We start from the raw sequence: 19,497 nt of genomic DNA on the forward strand, positions 1-19,497 counted from the left end.
AAACATCGGAATTATGGAAAGAATTTTCTCTCATGTTATATGCTGGTATATCCTTCAATATTTACATTAACTGATCCTGAATCTGTAACTTCAACTTAGATGCTCTAGCAAGTAATTTCTCTCTCTGTACATTAGCCTCACTGCCTACTTCATCTGTACCCCTGGGTGAGTCTGGGATATATGAGGCCTGGGCAGTATCTGATTGCTTTTTTCTAGACACTACAGCTATTTGCTTATTTCTTAATATTGCAACATTTTGAGATTCAATTTCTTGCTCAAGATGTTCAATATAGGTACAAAAAGTTTCACAGTTTGCACAATTGGATTCAACAGTATCCTGCATGTCTGTACTCTGTAAGACATTTTTGCTATCTGTCTTAACAACACAAACCACATTTTTCTCTGGCAATTCAAACACCATAGAATTGAAAACTCTAACTAGCTTCATAATGTTACGCAATTTTCTTTTCATCTTATTAAACGTAAATCTAGAGCTATCAATATCAACATTAGCCTGCATACATTGATCATACATAGCCTTCCATAAACCAGTATCAGAAGCATGGCTAGCTAAACCTTGAAATTCCAATTTACTTTCATTAGCTAATGAATCAATAAATTCCATTTTTCTACTCACCGAATGCAGTAAGTTTCCTCTTTTGTCCTGGCTTAGGGACTTTTCTGGTCACCACTTGAATCCTCAGATCTCCACAACCAACGTTTTCCGTTCCAGGTTCTGCAATCTTTCCGAAGCTTAATCAATCAAGAAATAGTTCATCTCAATCCCCTCTGAAGAAGCGAGGATAAATTGAAAAAACGTGGAAAAATCGAATGGCTGGCACTCGCCAATAATGTTAGATTTCCAGAGTTATGAAAAAACTCTATTAATATTTCTAGGTTCTTGTAGATGGTTGTAGGAAGAAATCCTTATGGAAGCCAGTTCAGTATAAGCAGTGTGACTTTATTTGATCACACACCAAAAATACAAAGTCAATAAAAAAACAGTAAATTCAGATATATGTAGCTTAAAATGAAATAAAAATAAAGAATATAAGTTGCTTGTTCCTTGAATATTAGAAGAAAATGTAGTTCCTTTGAATAGCTTAAATAGAAGATTTTCAAGCCTAGTTTCTTTCTTTGTTCTTTGTTAACCTCTTGCCATGTGCTTTCTTTGTGTAAGTGTCTGAAGTGTAGGAATGTCTGAATGAAGTGTAGTGTAGAGTAGCCAAGAAGCATCTGACCCTCGTTCTTTGAAAAGCTGCATACTTAAAATGCATGAGAAATTAAGTCCTCCCATTTACCTTTGTTTCAAATTCGCGGGCTCCTTAAACACTCCCATAGTCACTCCCTGCCTAATTGAAACATGTGTTCCTATTCAAACCACCAAGTCATTATCATGATTGACATGCAGACTCTGAAAGAGGTCTCTGAAGTTCTTATGTTACATACAACTGTCTGAATACATGATTTATGACTACAATTTAAACTCTCAGACTCATTATAAGAATTCAAAATAGAGTATACATTACATAAGAGTAGTTTTAAAGAAAAACATGACTTTAAACCTCTTACTGATTAACTTTGCTCAGACACAAATAATTCACATCTGTGATCACTAAAATGCAAAACCTCACATTCACATCCAATTAAGAGGGTATTCACTGCCAGGCATCAGAACTTACTAAAGACCGAATTAAAGTTTGGATATTAAAAATTAATATTACAGGGGTGCACGAGCACGCCCACCCGCCCCATCTGTGATTCACTTCGCCATAAGTTTGGCAGCAGTTCCCGGCTGGGACCTGCTGATCGGCTGTGTCCAATCACAGCACAGAGCCCTGTGTTTACAAACAATACAGGGCTCAGTACACAAAGCAGCGAGGTGGCTGTTTCTTCATCCTGCAAAGTAGGGAGAAAAAACAGCCACATATTATTAGTAAAAGCAGCACATAGTACACATCGTTGGGCACACACCCCTTGATTGCCCCTCGATGTTAACCCCTTCCCAGCCGGTGTAAAGTATTAGCACTGGTCACTATGATTTCACTGGCGAGATCAGTGTCAGTTCCCAACCCAGCGTCGGTTTACCCGCCGCACTATCGCAGACCCATTATAAGTTGCTGATCACAGCCATTGTCAATATAGAAAAATAAATACAAATTCCAGTAGATATCCCGTAGTTTGTAGACATAAAACTTTTACACAAACCAATTATGATACACATATCGGGATTTTTTTTTTTTAACCAAAGAAATGGAGCAGAATACACTTTGGCCTAAATTTATGAAGAAATTTGATTTTATTGGATATGTTTTATAACAGAAAGTAGAAAATATTGTTTTGGGTTTTTTTTTTAAATCTTCTGCCTTTTTTGTTTATATAATAAAATATATATATCAATAACAAAAAAAAGAGTGCGGCGTGTCAGATTGCCCTAGAAATTCTGAAGGACCCTCTGCACACTGGTATATACCCTTTCAAGCAGACTATGCAATAAATAGGGATATTTAGTTCACACATATTGCAATACATGCTTAAGCTGGCCAACTGCGTCAAAGTAATCCCTCTATGGCCAGTCCTACTCTGCCCTGCCTACACAAGTGCTACTGTGGACACAATGCTAGAATAGGGGAAAAGACACAATGGGGAGAGCTACAAGGTTCAGGTCTGGCTACTGACCCAACAATACAACAAACAAGAGATCCCTGTGCTCAAATCCCAACAGCTAGTGCATGCATTTATCCATCAGGTGCTGTTGGGTCAGTAGCCAGACCTGAACTTTGTAGCTCTCCCCATTGTGTCTTTTCCCCTATGCTAGCATTGTGTCCACAGTAGCATTTGCATAGGCAGGGCAGAGTAGGACTGGCCATAGAGGGATTACTTTGACACAGTTGGCCAGCTTAAGCATGTATTGCAATATGTGTGAACTAAATATCCCTATTTATTGCATAGTCTGCTTAAAAGGATATATACCAGTGTGCAGAGGGTCCTTCAGAATTTCTAGTGTTAATATGTGGTTACACCCCTTTAGCACATGAAAATCCGCACATCGTTTCCATGAGTCCATGTACTAGATTCTCCGTCCCACCAACCTTGTAATAGTGAGGGATGGTGTGACCTTCCTGTGTGGAATCCTGGGAATACAGAGGACAGGGCTATCTCTCTGGTGGGTTCCCATGACTGGATCCATCTACCTGATGATGGTGAGGGATGGTGTGACCTTCCTGTGTGGAATCCCGGGAATACAGAGGACGGAGACATCTCTCTGGTGGGTTCCCATGACTGGATCCATCTGTAGGAAACACACACACTGACTGAATCCATTGTTTCTATGCGTTTATCAGATGATGGGGGATCTAGGTGGACCCTCCGTACTGCTCTCTCCTTTCCAATAAAGTCTCCTCTTACCCGGTGATGTGAGGGGCGGCTGATTGTCCATCATGACGTCCTTGTAGAGGTCCTTGTGTCCTTCTAAATACTCCCACTCCTCCATAGAGAAATAGACAGTGACACCCTGACACCTTATAGGAACCTGACACACACAATGATACAGTCACCATCCAGACACATCCCTTGTCTGTTACTGGAGAATGTCCCAGAATTCCCAGCACTGCTCACCTCTCCTGTCAGCAGCTCCATCATCTTCTTGGTGACTTCTAGAATCTTCTTTATGTTGTGTCTCTCAGGGTTTAGGGAGTCACATGGAGGCACTGTGATGGTCATATGATCACCTGACTTCAGAAGAGGAAATCTCTGTATTGGGGAACCAATAGGAATATCATGTTAGACTCCCAGAATCCACCTCACCTCTCCAGTCAGGTCTGTGTTTTATTAATAGAGATGAGAGATGTCATGTGACCTCCCAGAATCCTCCTCACCTCTCCGGTCAGGTCTGTGTGATGTCATGTGACCTCCCAGAATCCTCCTCACCACTCCGGTCAGGTCTGTGTGATGTCATGTGACCTCTCAGAATCCTCCTCACCTCTCCGGTCAGGTCTGTGGTTTACTAATAGAGAATAGAGTGATGTCATGTGACCTCCCAGAATCCTCAACTCTCCGGTCAGGTCTGTGTTTTATTAATAGAGATAGGAGTGATGTCATGTGACCTCCCAGAATCCTCCTCACCTCTCTAGTCAGGTCTGTGTTTTATTAATAGAGATGACAGTGATGTCATGTGACCTCCCAGAATCCTCCTCACTTCTCCGGTCAGCAGGTAGATGATCTCCAGGGTGAGGTTTAGTATCCTCTCAGTCATGTGACTCCGGTCCTCCTCCATCCTCATTGGTCATGTGATCTATACAAGTTTCCTGTAGACCAATAATTGATAACAGAGAATGATCCGGACTGTACTGATTGTACAATATTAGGATGGGGGGGAGGGGGAATATAAGGGTGTAATAGTCGGGGTGCCTCATCTTGCACATGAAGAGGTGTACACAGCAGATTAAAGAGGGACAATAAAGGAGAGAAGTGAAGAAGAAGGAATTTGGTGACAACAGAGGGACAATCCCTCCAAATCCTTCCCACCACCCCCCACACCCCTCTAATGTGTCTTCTCTGCTGGCGGTATATAAGGACAGACCTCTTCCTGTGATGGCGGTGAAGTCGGGGGATGGGATGTTGGTGGGATGATGGGGGTAGGGTGGTCACCTCACCCCAATCTCATGTTATGTACAGATTCTGTGGCAGATGAAGGTGGTCATTAAACTCCCATCTGTGTCATTAACCGCGTAACCATTTCCCTACCGAAGGATGACTACAGAGCGGTTGTCTAGTTCTGGGACCACGTCTATGGACATCATTTTAGGACACGCCCCCGCTGATCACTGTGTCCTATGGACACGGCTGATCACAGGATACGGTACACGGCCAATCACAGCGGCCTTTTACCATGTTATCAGCCGTGTCCAATGACAGAGGAGATCTTCGGGTACATACAGTTGCCGGTTATCAGCTGCACTGTCACAGCGTGAGGAGAGAACCGGCAATTGTCAGAGGATGGATCAGCACCCATCATCAGGGCACAGCAGTGCCGCCCACCTGTGCCTATCAGTGCATCATCAGTGCCACCTACCTGTGCCCATCAGTGCAGCCGCATCAGTGCCCATCACTGCCACCCATCAGTGTAGCATCATCAGTGCCCATCAATGCCACTCATCAGTGCAGCATCAGTGCCAGCTCATCATTGCTGCCCATCAGTGCAGCCTCATCAACACACATCAGTGAAGAAGAAAAATTACCCGTTTGCAAAATTTTATAATAAAAACAAAGAAAAACTTTTTTTTAATTTTTTGCGTTTTTTGTTTATAGCGCAAAAAATAAAACCCCCAGCGGGGAGTACATACCACCAAAAGAAAGCTCTGTGTGTGGGAAAAAAATTATATAAATGTCATATGGGTACAGTGTCGCATGACCGCGCAATTGTCAAAGTGTGACAGTGCTGAAAGCTGAAAATTGGCCTGGGGGGGTTAAAGGGGTATAGACATGATTTTACATTTCTAGGTCGGGGGTGTGTGGGGCATACCTGCACCGCCATTTGCGGCCATGGATGTCGATCATCGGGTCCCGGCCAGTGATTACTGAACATCTCCGACGGTGAGGAGGAATGTTTTGTTCCCCGTCGGCTCGGGCACACTGCACAGCACAGCCATCCAGAGCAGTGTGATTACAGTGAGGGACACAGACCCTGCTCACTATTAACAGACCCTGCCCCCTAGTAACAGACTCCCCACCCCCTAGTAACAGCCCCCGCCCCCTAGTAAAACACTCGGGAAGTGTGACTCATCCCTCTTCTTTCAGCATGTTCCACCTAGGGTGGCCACCTCATCCCTTTAAAACCAGACACATATTAATGACCACCATAATCAGCCCCAGAACCTGTGTATTATTATTATTATACAGTATTTATATAGCGCCAAAGGGTTTGCTCAGCGCTGTACAGTAGCAAGGGGGACAGAACATGAGACCAGACAGTAACAATACAATACACGAGGGGTTCGAGGGCCCTGCTCTTTCGAGCTTACAATCTAGGAGGGAGGGGAAGGTGGCACAGGAGGAGATGGCTGAGGGAGATGGAGTGGTGGGTGGAGTGGAGGAGGTTAGTTGTTAGGTGAGGTCGGGTGTTAGGTGAGGTTGGGGTAGGCTTCCCTGAAGAGGAGGGTTTTCAGGGTGTGCCTGAAGGTGAGGAGGGTAGGCGACAGTCTGATGGATTGGGGTAGGGATTTCCAGAGGATGGGGGAAGTCCTGGAGAAGTCCTGCAATCGGGCGTGGGAGGAGGAGACGAGGGAGCTGGAGAGTAGGAGGTCCTGTGAGGAGCGGAGGGCACGGGTAGGGTAGTATTTGGGTATCAGGTCAGTTATGTAGTTTGGGGCGGCGTTGTGAATGGCTTTGTAGGTCAGAGTTAGCAGTTTGAATTTGATGCGTTGGGCAATCGGGAGCCAATGAAGGGATTGGCAGAGGGGGGAGGCAGATGTGGAGCGGTTGTTGAGGTGGATGAGTCTAGCTGCTGAGTTTAGGATCGACTGGAGTGGGGATAGCGATCGTTTGGGTAGGCCAGTGAGAAGGGAATTGCAATAGTCCAGGCGTGAGATGATGAGGGAGTGTACGAGTTGTTTGGTGGTGTGTGGGGTGAGGAATGTGCGTATCTTGGAGATGTTGCGGAGGTGGAGCCTGCAAGATCTAGATAGCAGTTGGATGTGGGGTAGGAAGGAGAGGTGGGAGTCCAGGGTGACACCCAGGACTTTGGCGTGTGGGGTGGGAGAGATGGTGGCGTTGTTAGTAGTGATGAAGAAGATGGGGGGGGGGGCTCGGGTGGGGGGAAGACCAGGAGCTCGGTTTTGGATAGGTTGAGTTTGAGGAAATGGATCGACATCCAGTCTGATATGTCGTTTAGGAGGTGGGCGATGCGGGCAGAGAATGAGGGGGTGAGGTGGGGGGTGGAGAGGTAAATTTGGGTGTTGTCGGCATAGAGGTGTTAATTGAAGCTGTGGGAGTGAATAAGTTTGCCAAGGGAGGAGGTATAGATGGAGAAGAGGAGGGGCCATAGGACGGAGCCTTGGGGGACCCCGACAGAGAGGGGGAGGGAGGGGGAGGTGGCAGTGTTGTAGGTGACGCTGAAGGAGCGTTGGGAAAGGTAGGAGAACCAGGAGAGAGCAGCGTCCTTGATGCCAAGGGAGTGCAGTTTGGCAAGGAGGACAGGGTGGTCAACAGTGTCGAAGGCCGCGGAGAGGTTGAGGAGCAGGAGGATAGAATAGTGGCCATGGGCTTTGGCGGTTAGCAGGTCGTTGGTGATTTTAAGTAGGGCGGTTTCGGTGGAGTGTAGGGGACGGAAGCCGGACTGTAGGGGGTCAAGGAGGTTGTTATCAGTGAGGTGGGCGCTTAGGCGATTGTAGGCCAGGTGCTCAAGGAGCTTGGAAGTGAAGGGCAACAAGGAGATGGGTCTACGGTTGTTAGGGTTGGTGTGGTCAAGGGAGGGTTTTTTGAGTATGGGGGTGATGTGTGCGTGCTTTAGAAGGGGAGGGGAGGGGAAGGTGCCAGTGGAGAGGGAGATATTGAAGATGTGGGTGAGGCAGCGAATGATGGAGGGGGGGGGGTGACTGGAGGAGCTGTGAGGGGATAGGGTCCAGGAGGCAGGTGGTGAGGCGGGCTTCAGTGAAGACCTTAGAGACCTCCTCGGGGGTAGTTGGGCTGAAGGAGCAGAGTGTTGGGGAGGTGATGATGTGCGGGTGTAACTAATGTGTGTTTGGTTTTAAAGGGATGAGGTGACCACTCAAGTTCCAGTTCAAGCATGTGGATACAAAGAACCCCATCAGGAAGGATGGAAATGGTTCCTGATCCCGGGGATGTGGTGTTGGAGGATTAGCCATGGAAAAGGGGAAGGACCCCAGCATGACGGTACGGAGTAGCCCGAGTCAGGACACGCCTTTGGAGATGCAACTTCAAGGTCCTGCTTGGAGCACCATCGTGGTGGCAGCAGTTCCAGCTGTGGTCCTCTGCGTTGATCCAACATCTTTTACGGGGCAGGGAGATGTGTAAAAAATAACGAAACAACATAACCAGGCAGGGAATTCCAAAGGTGGAACATGCTGAAAGAAGAGGGATGATTCCCCATTCCATCACTACTGAGGTACATGTAAGTGATCTGGCTCTCCGGGGTATGGGGCGCACGAGCACGCCCACCCGCCCCATCTGTGATTCACTTCGCCACAAGTTTGGCAGCAGTTCCCGGCCGGGACCTGCTGATCGACTGTGTCCAATCACAGCACAGAGCCCTGTGTTTACAAACAATACAGGGCTCAGTACACAGAGCAGTGATGTGGCTGTTTCTTCATCCTGCAAAGCAGGGAGAAAAAAACAGCCACATATTATTAGTAAAAGCAGCACATACTACACATCGCTGGGCACACACCCCTTGCTTGCCCCTAGATGTTAACTCCTTCCCAGCCGGTGTAAAGTATTAGCACTGGTCACTATGATTTCACTGGCGAGGTCAGTGTCAGTTCCCAACCCAGCGTCGGATTGCCCGCCGCACTTTCGCAGTCCCATTATAAGTCGCTAATCACCGCCATTGTCAATATAGAAAAATAAATACAAATTCCACTAGATATCCCGTAGTTTGTAGACACTAAAACTTTCACACAAACCAATTATGATACACATATCGGGATTTTTTGGTTTTCTAAGTGGAGCAGAATACACTTTGGCCTAAATTTATTAAGAAATTTGATTTTCTTGGATATGTTTTATAACAGAAAGTAGAAAATATTGTTTTGGGTTTTTTTTTAATCTACTGCCTTTTTTGTTTATAAAAGATATATATATATAAATACCAAACCCCCCCCAGAGTGCGGCGTGTCAGATTGCCCACCACACTATTGCAGACCGATCACTCATTGTGTTCATTCAGGAAAGGAAGGGGCTGGTAGATGTTACATACTTATCAGACCCTTCCCCCACTCTTCATCCTGAAGGATCTTATTGTGTGCTTGCAACTGCCAGTGGGAAGCAGAGGAGGGAAGCCGGCAGCACTGCGGCTGTGGGGGGCACACAGGGGGACCTGGGCAGCAGGGGGAAACCTATGGTGCACAGGGAGGGGGGGGGCAATTACAGGAATTGATAAGAAGGTGCCACCAGTCCTCCTGTAGGGGGGCCCCAGGAAGCTGGGTGAATCCGATTTGGGCAGGGAAGGTGATCATCAGAGGGGATGGGGGGCAATTACTGGAACTGATGTGTGAATTTCAGCCTCCGTTTCCTGTTCTTAACTGACAGGAGTGGCACCCGGTGTGGTCTTTTGCTGACAGGAGTGGCACCCGGTGTGGTCTTCTGCTGCTGTAGCCCATCTGCTTTAAGGTTGGACGTGTTCTGCGTTCAGAGATGGTATCTGCATACCTTGGGTGTAACGAGGGGTTATGGGAGTTCCTGTTGCCTTTCTATCATCTCAAACCAGTCTACCCATTCTCCTCTGACCCCAACAAGGCATTTTCCTCCACACAACTGCCACTTACTGGATATTTTCTCTTTTTCGGACCATTCAAACCCTAGAGATGGTTGTGTGGGAAAATCTCAGGAGATCAACAGTTTTTGAAATACTCAGACCAGCCTGTCTGGCACCAACAACCATGCCACGTTCACAGTCACTTAAATCCCCTTTCTTCTCCATTCTGATGCTCGGCTTGAACTTTAGAAAGTCATCTTCACCACATCTAGATGCCTAAATGCATTGAGTTGCTGCCATGTGATTGGCTGATTAGCCATTTGTGTTACCAAGCAACTGAACAGGTGGACCTAATAAAGTGGCCGGTGAGTGTAGATCGATGTTTTGTTGGCTTTATCCCAAATGTCCTCCATAGCCAGAGAACAACTTATGGAGAAGGTCAATATTAATTGTGGACAGAAGCCCCTATTGTGTGAGACCTCTGATGTTTAACAAGATCTTTTTTATGCATATAACATTTCCCGTACTCTGGACAGGCATACGGATTCTCCCCCGTGTGAGATCTTTGATGTTTAACCAGGTCCGATTTGTTTGAAAAACGTTTCCCGCACGCAGGGCAGGGAAATGGCCTGTCCAGTGTGCAAGATCTCTGATGTACAACAAGTACTGATTTGCGTGTATAACATTTTCCACACTCAGGGCAGGAATACGGCTTCTCCCCTTTGTGAGACCTCTGATGCATGACAAGATTGGCTTTCTGTGAGAAACACTTCTCGCACTCCGGGCAGGAATACGGCTTCTCCCGTGTGAGATCTTTGATGTCTAACAAGGTCTGATTTCTGTGTATAACATTTCCCGCACTCAGTGCAGGAATACGGCTTCTCCCCCATGTGAGACTGCTGGTGTATGTAAAGACTGAACTTCTTTAGAAAACATTTCCCGCACTCAGGGCAGGAATACGGTCTCTCGTCCGTGTGTAAACTCTGATGTCTGTAAATATTGGACTTCTGTGAAAACAATTTCCGGCACTCAGGGCAGGAATAACGCTTTCCACCCGTGTGAGATCTCTGATGTTCAGAAAGACTTAATTCAGACTGAAAACATTTCTCACGCTCAGGACAGGGAAATGTCTTCTCCCCCTGAACCACGGCCCCATCCCCCACAATACGAGGGTGCTCAGTGTCAGAGGGATTCCATGGTCTCTCCACACTGGGAAGTCCACCATCCATAGTGGAGCTCTTTGTCTTTTCTCCGGCACAATCTCCTGGGATGTCCTCATCTTCCATTTTACAACCTGGAGATAAAGTGAGACGATCCTTTGAGGGTTTCTCCATGGCGGGTCCTGGAAAATAAAACAAAAACAATAGACCATTAGATCTGATACTTGCATAGGCCTAGGCTTCTGGCAGCATTGGAGGGAGCTTGCAGCTGCAGTATTTCCTTCTGGATAGAGAAGTGTTTCAGTCTCTCTGATACTTTTTATCCCAACAAGACAGGAAATACAGTTTTCTGTGAACTACGTAACACACACATATATATATATACACACACACACACGTGATTCTGCAGTTCTGGGTAGGGGGCCTGCCTGCACAGCCATTCGTGGCCTCCGCTGTCAATCACTGGGTCCCAGCTGGTGATTCCCCGCAGCCACCCGGCGATCTCTGAGTATTACCGACAGGGGAGAGACCTGTATGTAAACAACACAGATCTCTCCCGTCCGCTCCGGCACACTGCTTTTTATGACTCTGCATGCGTACAGTGAATAACACCCAGCACACAGTTAACCCTTTGATCGCCCCAGATGTTAACCCCTTCCTGCCCAGTGCTAATAGTACAGTGTCAGGGCTTTTTTTTTTTTTTTAGCGCTGATCTCTGTATTGATGTCACTGGGGATGTCAGTGACACCAAGTCAGTCCACCAACCCCCCCCCCCCCCCGTGTCAGAATGTCCTCCGAAGTCCCGCTATAAGTCACTGATCACCCCCACGACTAGTAGAAAAAAAAAATCCCCGTATCTATACCGCCATTTGTAGATGCTATAACTTTCACGTAAACCAATTAATTTACACGTATCGAGATTTTTTTTTTAGCGAAGACACGGAGCGGGAGACATTTTGGCATTTTGGCTGAAATTTATGAAAAAATTTGACTTTTTTCAACTGGAAATGTTTTATAGCAAAAAGTCAAATATATAAATTTTTTTTCACAAAATTGTTGTTTTTGTTTTGTTTATAGCGCAAAAAAAAATAAAAAAAAACCGCAGAGGATCAAATACCACCAAAAGAAAGCTCTATTCGTGGGGAAAAAGGGTTGTAGATTTAATTTAGGTGCAGCGTTGCACGACCGCGCAATTGTCAGTTAAAGTAACACATCGTAGTATTGAAAAAATATTGGCCTGGTCAGGAAGGTGGGAGGAATCCTCTAGAGTGGTTAATCCTCGAGAGGGGGAGGGTAAATCCTTGGGAGGGGAAGGGTAAATCCTCTGGGAGGGGGAGGGGTAAATCCTCTGAGAGGGGAAGGGTTTATCCTCTGGAGGGGGTTAATCCTCTGGGAGGGGGAAGTGTAAATCCTCTGGGAGGGGAAGGGTAAATCCTCTGGGATTGGAAGGGTAAATCCACTGGAATGGGAGGGGTAAATCCTCTGGGAGGGGAAGGGTAAATCCTCGGGAGATGGGAGGGATTAATCTTCTGGGAGGGGGAGGGGTAAATCCTCGGGAGGGGTAAATCCTCGGGAGGGGAAGGGTAAATCCTCTGGGAAGGGAAGGGTAAATCCTCGGGAGGGGGAGGGATTAATCCTCTGGGAGGGGGAGGGGTAAATCCTCGGGAGGGGAAGGGTAAATCCTCTGGAGGGGGAGGGGTTAATCCTCTAGGGGAGGAAGGGTAAATCCGCGGCAGGGGGAGGGGTAAATCCTCGGCAGGGGTTAACATTTAGCTCTAAGGCCTGGTTTACACTTGCTTCAAAATGTACCATTGGACACGCATTTTTGCCAATCAAAGCCCATCCCTAAATCCAATGGTTCCCTGGCAGTCCTGTTCACACTGTTACATTTGCTTTGCTTCAAAAATGATCCCCCAAGTATCTTCCTTGGTGCTTCAAAGCATCTCCAAAGAAGTCTATGACAATGCTCACTACCAGCACCTGCAGCCTATGAGAGGCATTTATTCTGCATTAGCTTGGCTTTGTTTTGGAGGTATTGCAGGAATGAGATATCCCAGGATGCACTGGGAAACCAACAAGCGAACCGGAAAGACATCATCAGCAGTCACTTCCGGCTTGTGTGTATATATTCTGGGAGTGTCTGGTGCAGACGTCACATCTGGTGTGCAGTGTGGGAATGCTATAGTGGAAGGTGAGCGGGACTGGAGAGAGGACTGAGCGGAGGTGGATCAGCAGAGCTGGAGGTAGCTACTGAGTGGGGGATCAGCAGAGCTGGAGGTAGCTACTGAGTGGGGGAACAGCAGAGCTGGAGGTAGCTACTGAGTGGGGGATCAGCAGAGCTGGGTGTAGCTACAGAATCCGGTCCCCCCCAATGTGAATGATTGAGTAAATAGATGGGTCTCCCGGGTGATGTCATTGACCAATTATGGTCATGTCCAAATATAGTCAATGATGTCACCCAGGAGACCCCACCCCTTTACATGTACTGTATCAGCTGTTGTCTGCCGAAGATCTCAGAACCAAGTGAGCAGTCATCAAGGTGAGACTTCATTGGTGGCGCCATTGCCAAGGACCTGGACCTACATTGCCAGGTGTTATGACTGACAGTGGATGGGAGGACTATGTACCCCTTACGGCAGGGTGGGATCTGGGGGCCTTCCTATTGGTAAAGGGAACTTCCACATAAGCCCCCTGCCAGCAGACCTGCACAACCAGCATGCCAGGGTTGGGCTGTGGGGATCAACATGTCGGCAAGGTTCTTCAAGGGTCTGGTATGGTTCAGGAGGGAAGCTTTTCCATCCCCTTTCCTGACAAGCTGGGCTGCATGGTTAGTTTTTGTATGAATTGTTTGGGGGAGACCCTAGACTTTTTTCTTGATGTTTCCATGGAAGCTTCCCCTGTTACATTAATAAAAGGCTCTAAGGGTCTGGTATGGAATTTGGGTGGGACTGCATCCCCAATCCAAGAGTTTGATAAATTGTCTATTGGCCTAGAAAATGGCCTGAAGTAATGTTTAATATTCGGCTATTTACCTCCCAGGTGTGTTCAGCTCATGGACTTCGTGTTCCTGACCCACCTGTACTGATCTCTGTAGGAGTGTCCGCCTCTATAAATGTCCCTCCTCCATCCTCCTCCATAGACTGCTGATCATCCCTCACATACGCCTCTTCTTCTTCTGATTTCAAATTCTATATCGATTGGATCTCCACTCTACATCAAGAGAAGGAGAGAAAATATCATCTGTAAGATCGAAGATTTATTATTGTGACATCACATAGAAAATCCGCACATTGTCTCCATGAGTCCATGTTCTAGATCCTCCATCCCACCAACCTTGTAATAGTGAGGGATGGTGTGACCTTCCTGTGTGGAATCTCGGGAATACAGAGGACGGGGACATCTCTCTGGTGGGTTCCCATGACTGGATCCATCTGTAGGAAACACACACACTGACTGAATCCATTATTTATATGTGTTTATCAATGATGGGGGATCTAGGTGGATCCTCTGTACTGCTCTCTCCTTTCCAATAAAGTCTCCTCTTACCCGGTGATGTGAGGGGCGGCTGATTGTCCATCATGACGTCCTTGTAGAGATCCTTGTGTCCTTCTAAATACTCCCACTCCTCCATGGAGAAATAGACAGTGACACCCTGACACCTTATAGGAACCTGACACACACAATGATACAGTCACCATCCAGACACATCCCTTGTCTGTTACTGGAGATTGTCCCAGAATTCCTGGCACCGCTCACCTCTCCTGTAAGCAGCTCCATCATCTTCTTGGTGACTTCTAGAATCTTCTGCATGTTGTGTCTCTCAGGTTTTAGGGAGTCACATGGAGGTACTGTGATGGTCATATGATCACCTGACTTCAGAAGAGGAAATCTCTGTATTGAGGAACCAATAGGAACATCATGTTAGACTCCCAGAATCCTCCTCACCTCTCTGGGCAGGTCTGTGTTTTATTAATAGAGATGAGAGATGACATGTGACCTCCCAGAATCCTCCTCACCTCTCCGGTCAGGTCTGTTTTATTAATAGAGATAAGAATGATGTCATGCGACCTCCCAGAATCCTCCTCACCTCTCCGGTCAGCAGGTAGATGATCTCCAGGGTAAGGTTTAGTATCCTCTCAGTCATGTGACTCCGGTCCTCCTCCATCCTCACTGGTCATGTGATCTATACAGGTTTCCTGTAGACCAATAACTGATAACAGAGAATGATCCGGACTGTACTGGTTGTACAATATTAAGATGGGGGGGGGGGGGATATAAGGGGTTAATAAGGAGAGAGAGGAAGAAGGAATTTGGTGACAACAGAGGGACAATCCCTCCAAATCCTTCCCACCATCCCCCACACCCCTCTAATGTGTCTTCTCTGCTGGCGGTATATAAGGACAGACCTCTTCCTCTGATGGCGGTGAAGTCGGGGGATGGGATGTTGGTGGGATGATGGGGGTAGGGTGGTCACCTCACCCCGATCTCATGTTATGTACAGATTCTGTGGCAGATGAAGGTGGTCTTTAAACTCCCATCTGTGTCATTAACCGCGTAACCATTTCCCTACCGAAGGACGGCTACAGAGCGGTTGTCTCGTTCTGGGACCACGTCTATGGACATCATTCCAGGACACGGCCCTGGCAATCACTGTGTCCTACGGACACGGCCGATCACAGGATACGGTACACGCCAATCACAGGGGCCTTTTACCACGTGATTAGCCGTGTCCAATGACAGAGGAGATCTCCGGGTACATACAGTTGCCGGTTATCAGCTGCACTGTCACAGCGTGAGGAGAGAACTGCTGAGAACCGGCAATTGTCAAGAGGATGGATCGGCACCAATCATCAGGGCACAGCAGTGCCGCCCACCTGTGCAGCATCATCAGTGCCCATCAATGCCACCCATCAGTGCTGCCCATCAGTGCAGCCTCATCAACGCACATCAGTGAAGGAGAAAAATTACCCGTTTGCAAGATTTTATAATAAAAACAAAGAAAAACTTTGTTTTTTAAATTTTTTGCGTTTTTTGTTTATAGCGCAAAAAATAAAACCCCCAGCAGGGAGTGCATACAATCAAAAGAAAGCTCTGTGTGTGGGAAAAAAATGATACAAATGTCATATGGGTGCAGTGTCGCATGACTGCGCAATTGTCAAAGTGTGACAGCGCTGAAAGCTGAAAATTGGCCTGAGGGGGAAGGGTGTATAAGGGGTATAGACGTGATTTTGAATTTCTAGGTAGGGGTAGGTGTGTGGGCCATACCTGTGCCGCCATTTGTGGCCACGGATGTCTATCATTGGGTCCTGGTCAGTGATTACTGAGCATCTCCGACGGCGAGGAGGAACGTTTTGTTTCCAATCTTCCTCCGTTGGCTCGGGTGCACTGCACAGTACAGCCATCTAGAGCAGTGTGATTACAGTGAGGGACACAGACCCCGCCCCTAGTAACAGACTCCCCACCCCCTAGTAACAGACCCCGCCCCCTAGTAAACCACTCCCACACAGTTAACCCTTTGATCGCCACTCATTTTAACCCCTTTTTTGCCCAGTGCCATTAGTACAGTGTCTTTTTATTAGCATTGATCACTGTATTTGTGTCACTAGGGATGTCAGTGACACTAATCTCCCCCCCGTGTCAGAATGTCCGCCGCAGTCCCGCTATAAGTCGCTGATCACCGCTATTACTAGTAGAAAAAAAAAATCCCTGTATCTATACTGCCATTTGTAGATGCTATAACTTTCACACAAACTGATTAATTTCCACGTATTGGGATTGTTTTTTCAGCGAAGACACGGAGCGGGAGACATTTTGGCTGAAAGTTATGACGAAATTGGATTTTTAAAATTTTTTTACTGGACGTGTTCAATAGCAAAAAGTCCAAAATATTGTTTTTTTTCCTCAAAATTGTCGATCTTTTTTTTCATAGCGCAAAAAATAAAAATGCGCAGGGGATCAAATAAAGCTCTATTCGTGGGGATATGTCATTTGGGTGCGGCATGGCACGACCGCGCAATTGTCAAAGTAAAGCAGCGCCGTAATGCAAAAAAATGGCCTGGTCAAGAAGGGGGAGGGAATCCTCTGGAGAGGGGGGGGTGGTTCAGACGTGTTCGGTTTTAAAGGGATGAAGAGGCCAGGAGGAAGAAGAAGGAAAATCAGGGAGGAAGGAGGAGGATGAGGGAGGAGAAAGGAGGAGGGAGGAGGAGGGAGGAGAAAGGAGGAGGGAAGAAGGAGGAGGGAGGAAGGAAGGAGGAGGGGAGAAAGGGAGGAGGAGATTGTTGCTGCCTATAGGCCTCAAAGTGGTGGAGAGGTTTATGACATCATTGACCTAACAAAGCGTCATAACTTCTGACTAATGACATCACAGTGACTATGGAGGAAGAGGACGGACGTGATGGTGGAGGAAGAGGACGGACGTGACGAAGGGGGAAGAGGACGGACGCAACGGTGGAGGAAGAGGACGGACGTGACGAAGGGGGAAGAGGACAGACGCGACGGTGGAGGAAGAGGACGGACGTGACGGGGGGGGGGTTACTGGGTGTAAATATAAAATAAGATCTCATTACCTTCTCTGCTGCCACTTCCAGCAATGGCTTTCTTCCACCTCACCTTTTAGCAAGAAAGTCCTATTTATACCTGACATCACTTCCTGTCTTCCATAGAGACTTCCTGTCTGGGTAGAAGTGAGATCCTCACCTTGTGGAGCTCAGAGGAACTGCAGCCCCGAGAACCGTCTGGTAGTGTGACCCCGGCCTTGCGCTGGGTGTGTATGGACTGTATGTCCTCATAAAGGGGTCACCTCCACTCCCAACAAGAAATATATGACTTCCAATGAATGGAGGGATTTTGGAACCTTTGGTTTTGCAGCAGAACTGATGATGGATTTAGTGGCGATGAAACGATAGATTTGTTTTATATGTGGCACAGCTTAGGAGAAGTTTGCTGTCTACGTTGATGAAAACCTTCCTATGTGGTTTTTCGAGCCCTTTGATGCCCCCATTCATCCGAAGAAGACTCAGGCAGAGGTGGGATGGATGACACGGGTCACCCCCTCACTGCCCTCATCAGATGTACCCAGCAGCAAGCAGTCCACCTAGAGTGGTCACCTCACCCCTTTACACCCGAACACATATTGACTACACGGTTCCGTGGCTGATGAAGGTGGTCATTAAACTCATTTAATGCCTTTTCTGCAATAAATCAGAACCCGTGTCATTAATATGTGTTTGGGTTTTAAAGGGGTGATGATCCTGCTGGGGTTTTTTGTATCCACGTGCTTGAGATGGAACTAGGGTGACCACCTCATCCCTTTAGAAACAAACACATTAGTTACACAGGTTCTGGGGCTGATTACGGTGGTCATTAAACTCACTTAGTGCCTTCTCTGCATTGAATTCACCTCAGAACCCGTGTCATTAATATGTGTTCGGGTTTTAAAGGGGTGAGGTAATGATCCTAAGTCCACCTCTACTGCTTCAGAGCAGCCAGGCAGATCAGGGTGGGACCTCATACCTCAGTACAGATGGAACGGGGACTCATCCCTCTTCTTTCAGCATGTTCCACCTTTGAAATTCCCTGCCTGGTTATGTTGTTTTGTTATTTTCTACACATCTCCCCGCCCCGTAAAAGATGTCAGATCAATGTAGACGACCACAGCTAGAAATGCTGCCACCACAATGGTGCTCCAAGCAGGACCTTGAAGTTGCATCTCCAAAGGCCTGTCCTGACACAGGCTACTCCGTACCGTCATGCTGGGGTCCTTCCCCTTTTCCATGGCTAATCCTCCAACACCGCATCCCCGGGATCAGGAACCATTTCCATTCTTCCTGATGGGGGGTTCTATGTATCCATATCTTTTATGGGGAGGGGAAAAATGTAGAAAATAACGAAACAAGATAGCAAAGCAGGGAATTCCAAAGGTGGAACATGCTGAAAGAAGAGGGATGAGTCCCCGTTCCATCACTACTGAGGTACATGTATGTGATCCAGCTCTCCGGGGTATGGGGCGCAATAGGACGCTCACCCGCCCCATCTGTGATTCACTTCGCCACAGGTTTGGCAGCAGTTCCTGGCCGGGACCTGCTGATCGGCTGTGCCAGTCACAGCACAGAGCCCTGTGTTTACAAACAATACAGGGCTCAGTACACAGAGCAGCGAGGTGGCTGTTTCTTCATCCTGCAAAGCAGGGAGAAAAAACAGCCACATATTAGTAAAAGCAGCATGTGCTACACATCGTTGGGCACACACCCCTTGCTTGCCCCTCGATGTTAACCCCTTCCCAGCCGGTGTAAAGTATTAGCACTGGTCACTATGCTTTCACTGGCGAGGTCAGTGTCAGTCAGTTCCCAACCCAGCGTCGGATTGCCCGCAACATTATCGCAATCCCATTATAAGTCGCTGATCACCGCCATTGTCAATATAGAAAAATAAATACAAATTCCAGTAGATATCCCGTAGTTTGTAGACATAAAACTTCCACACAAACCAATTATGAGACACTCATCGGAATTTTTTTATACCAAAGAAATGGAGCGGAATACACTTTGACTTAAATTTATGAAGAAATTTGATTTTATTGGATGTTTTATAACAGAAAGTAGAAAATATTGTTTTGGGGTTTTTTTTTTTTTTTTAAATCTTCTGCCTTTGTTTACATAAAAAAATATATATCAATAACACAAAAAAAAAGTGCGGCGTCAGATTTCCCGCCACATTATCGCAGACAGATCACTCATTGTGTTCATTCAGGGAAGGAAGGGGCTGGTAGATGTTACATTTTTATCAGACTCTTCCCCCACTCTCCATCCTGAAGGATCGTATTGTGCGCTTGCAGCTGCCGGTGGGAAGCTGGCAACACTGTGGGGGCACACAGGTGGGCCTGGGCAGCAGGGGGAAACCTATGGT

At 47.1% G+C, this 19,497-nt stretch overlaps 1 protein-coding gene across 1 annotated transcript in view; it reads right to left on the bottom strand.

Moving 5' to 3' along the window:
• LOC149465113 (uncharacterized) overlaps positions 1-19,497 on the bottom strand; it is a 54,206-nt gene that overhangs the window by 25,676 nt on the left and 9,033 nt on the right. The window contains 4 exon segments of the mRNA XM_089673803.1: positions 638-743; positions 9,891-10,236; positions 10,238-10,775; positions 13,670-13,775. Of these exon segments, the coding sequence (XP_089529929.1) occupies positions 638-743; positions 9,891-10,236; positions 10,238-10,775; positions 13,670-13,775 (1,096 nt within the window).

Source organism: Staurois parvus, unplaced genomic scaffold (genome assembly GCF_062004578.1).
Source record: "Staurois parvus isolate SC_StPar_1 unplaced genomic scaffold, SC_StPar_1.0 ptg000144l, whole genome shotgun sequence".
In the NCBI taxonomy this organism is placed as follows: Eukaryota; Metazoa; Chordata; class Amphibia; order Anura; family Ranidae; genus Staurois; species Staurois parvus.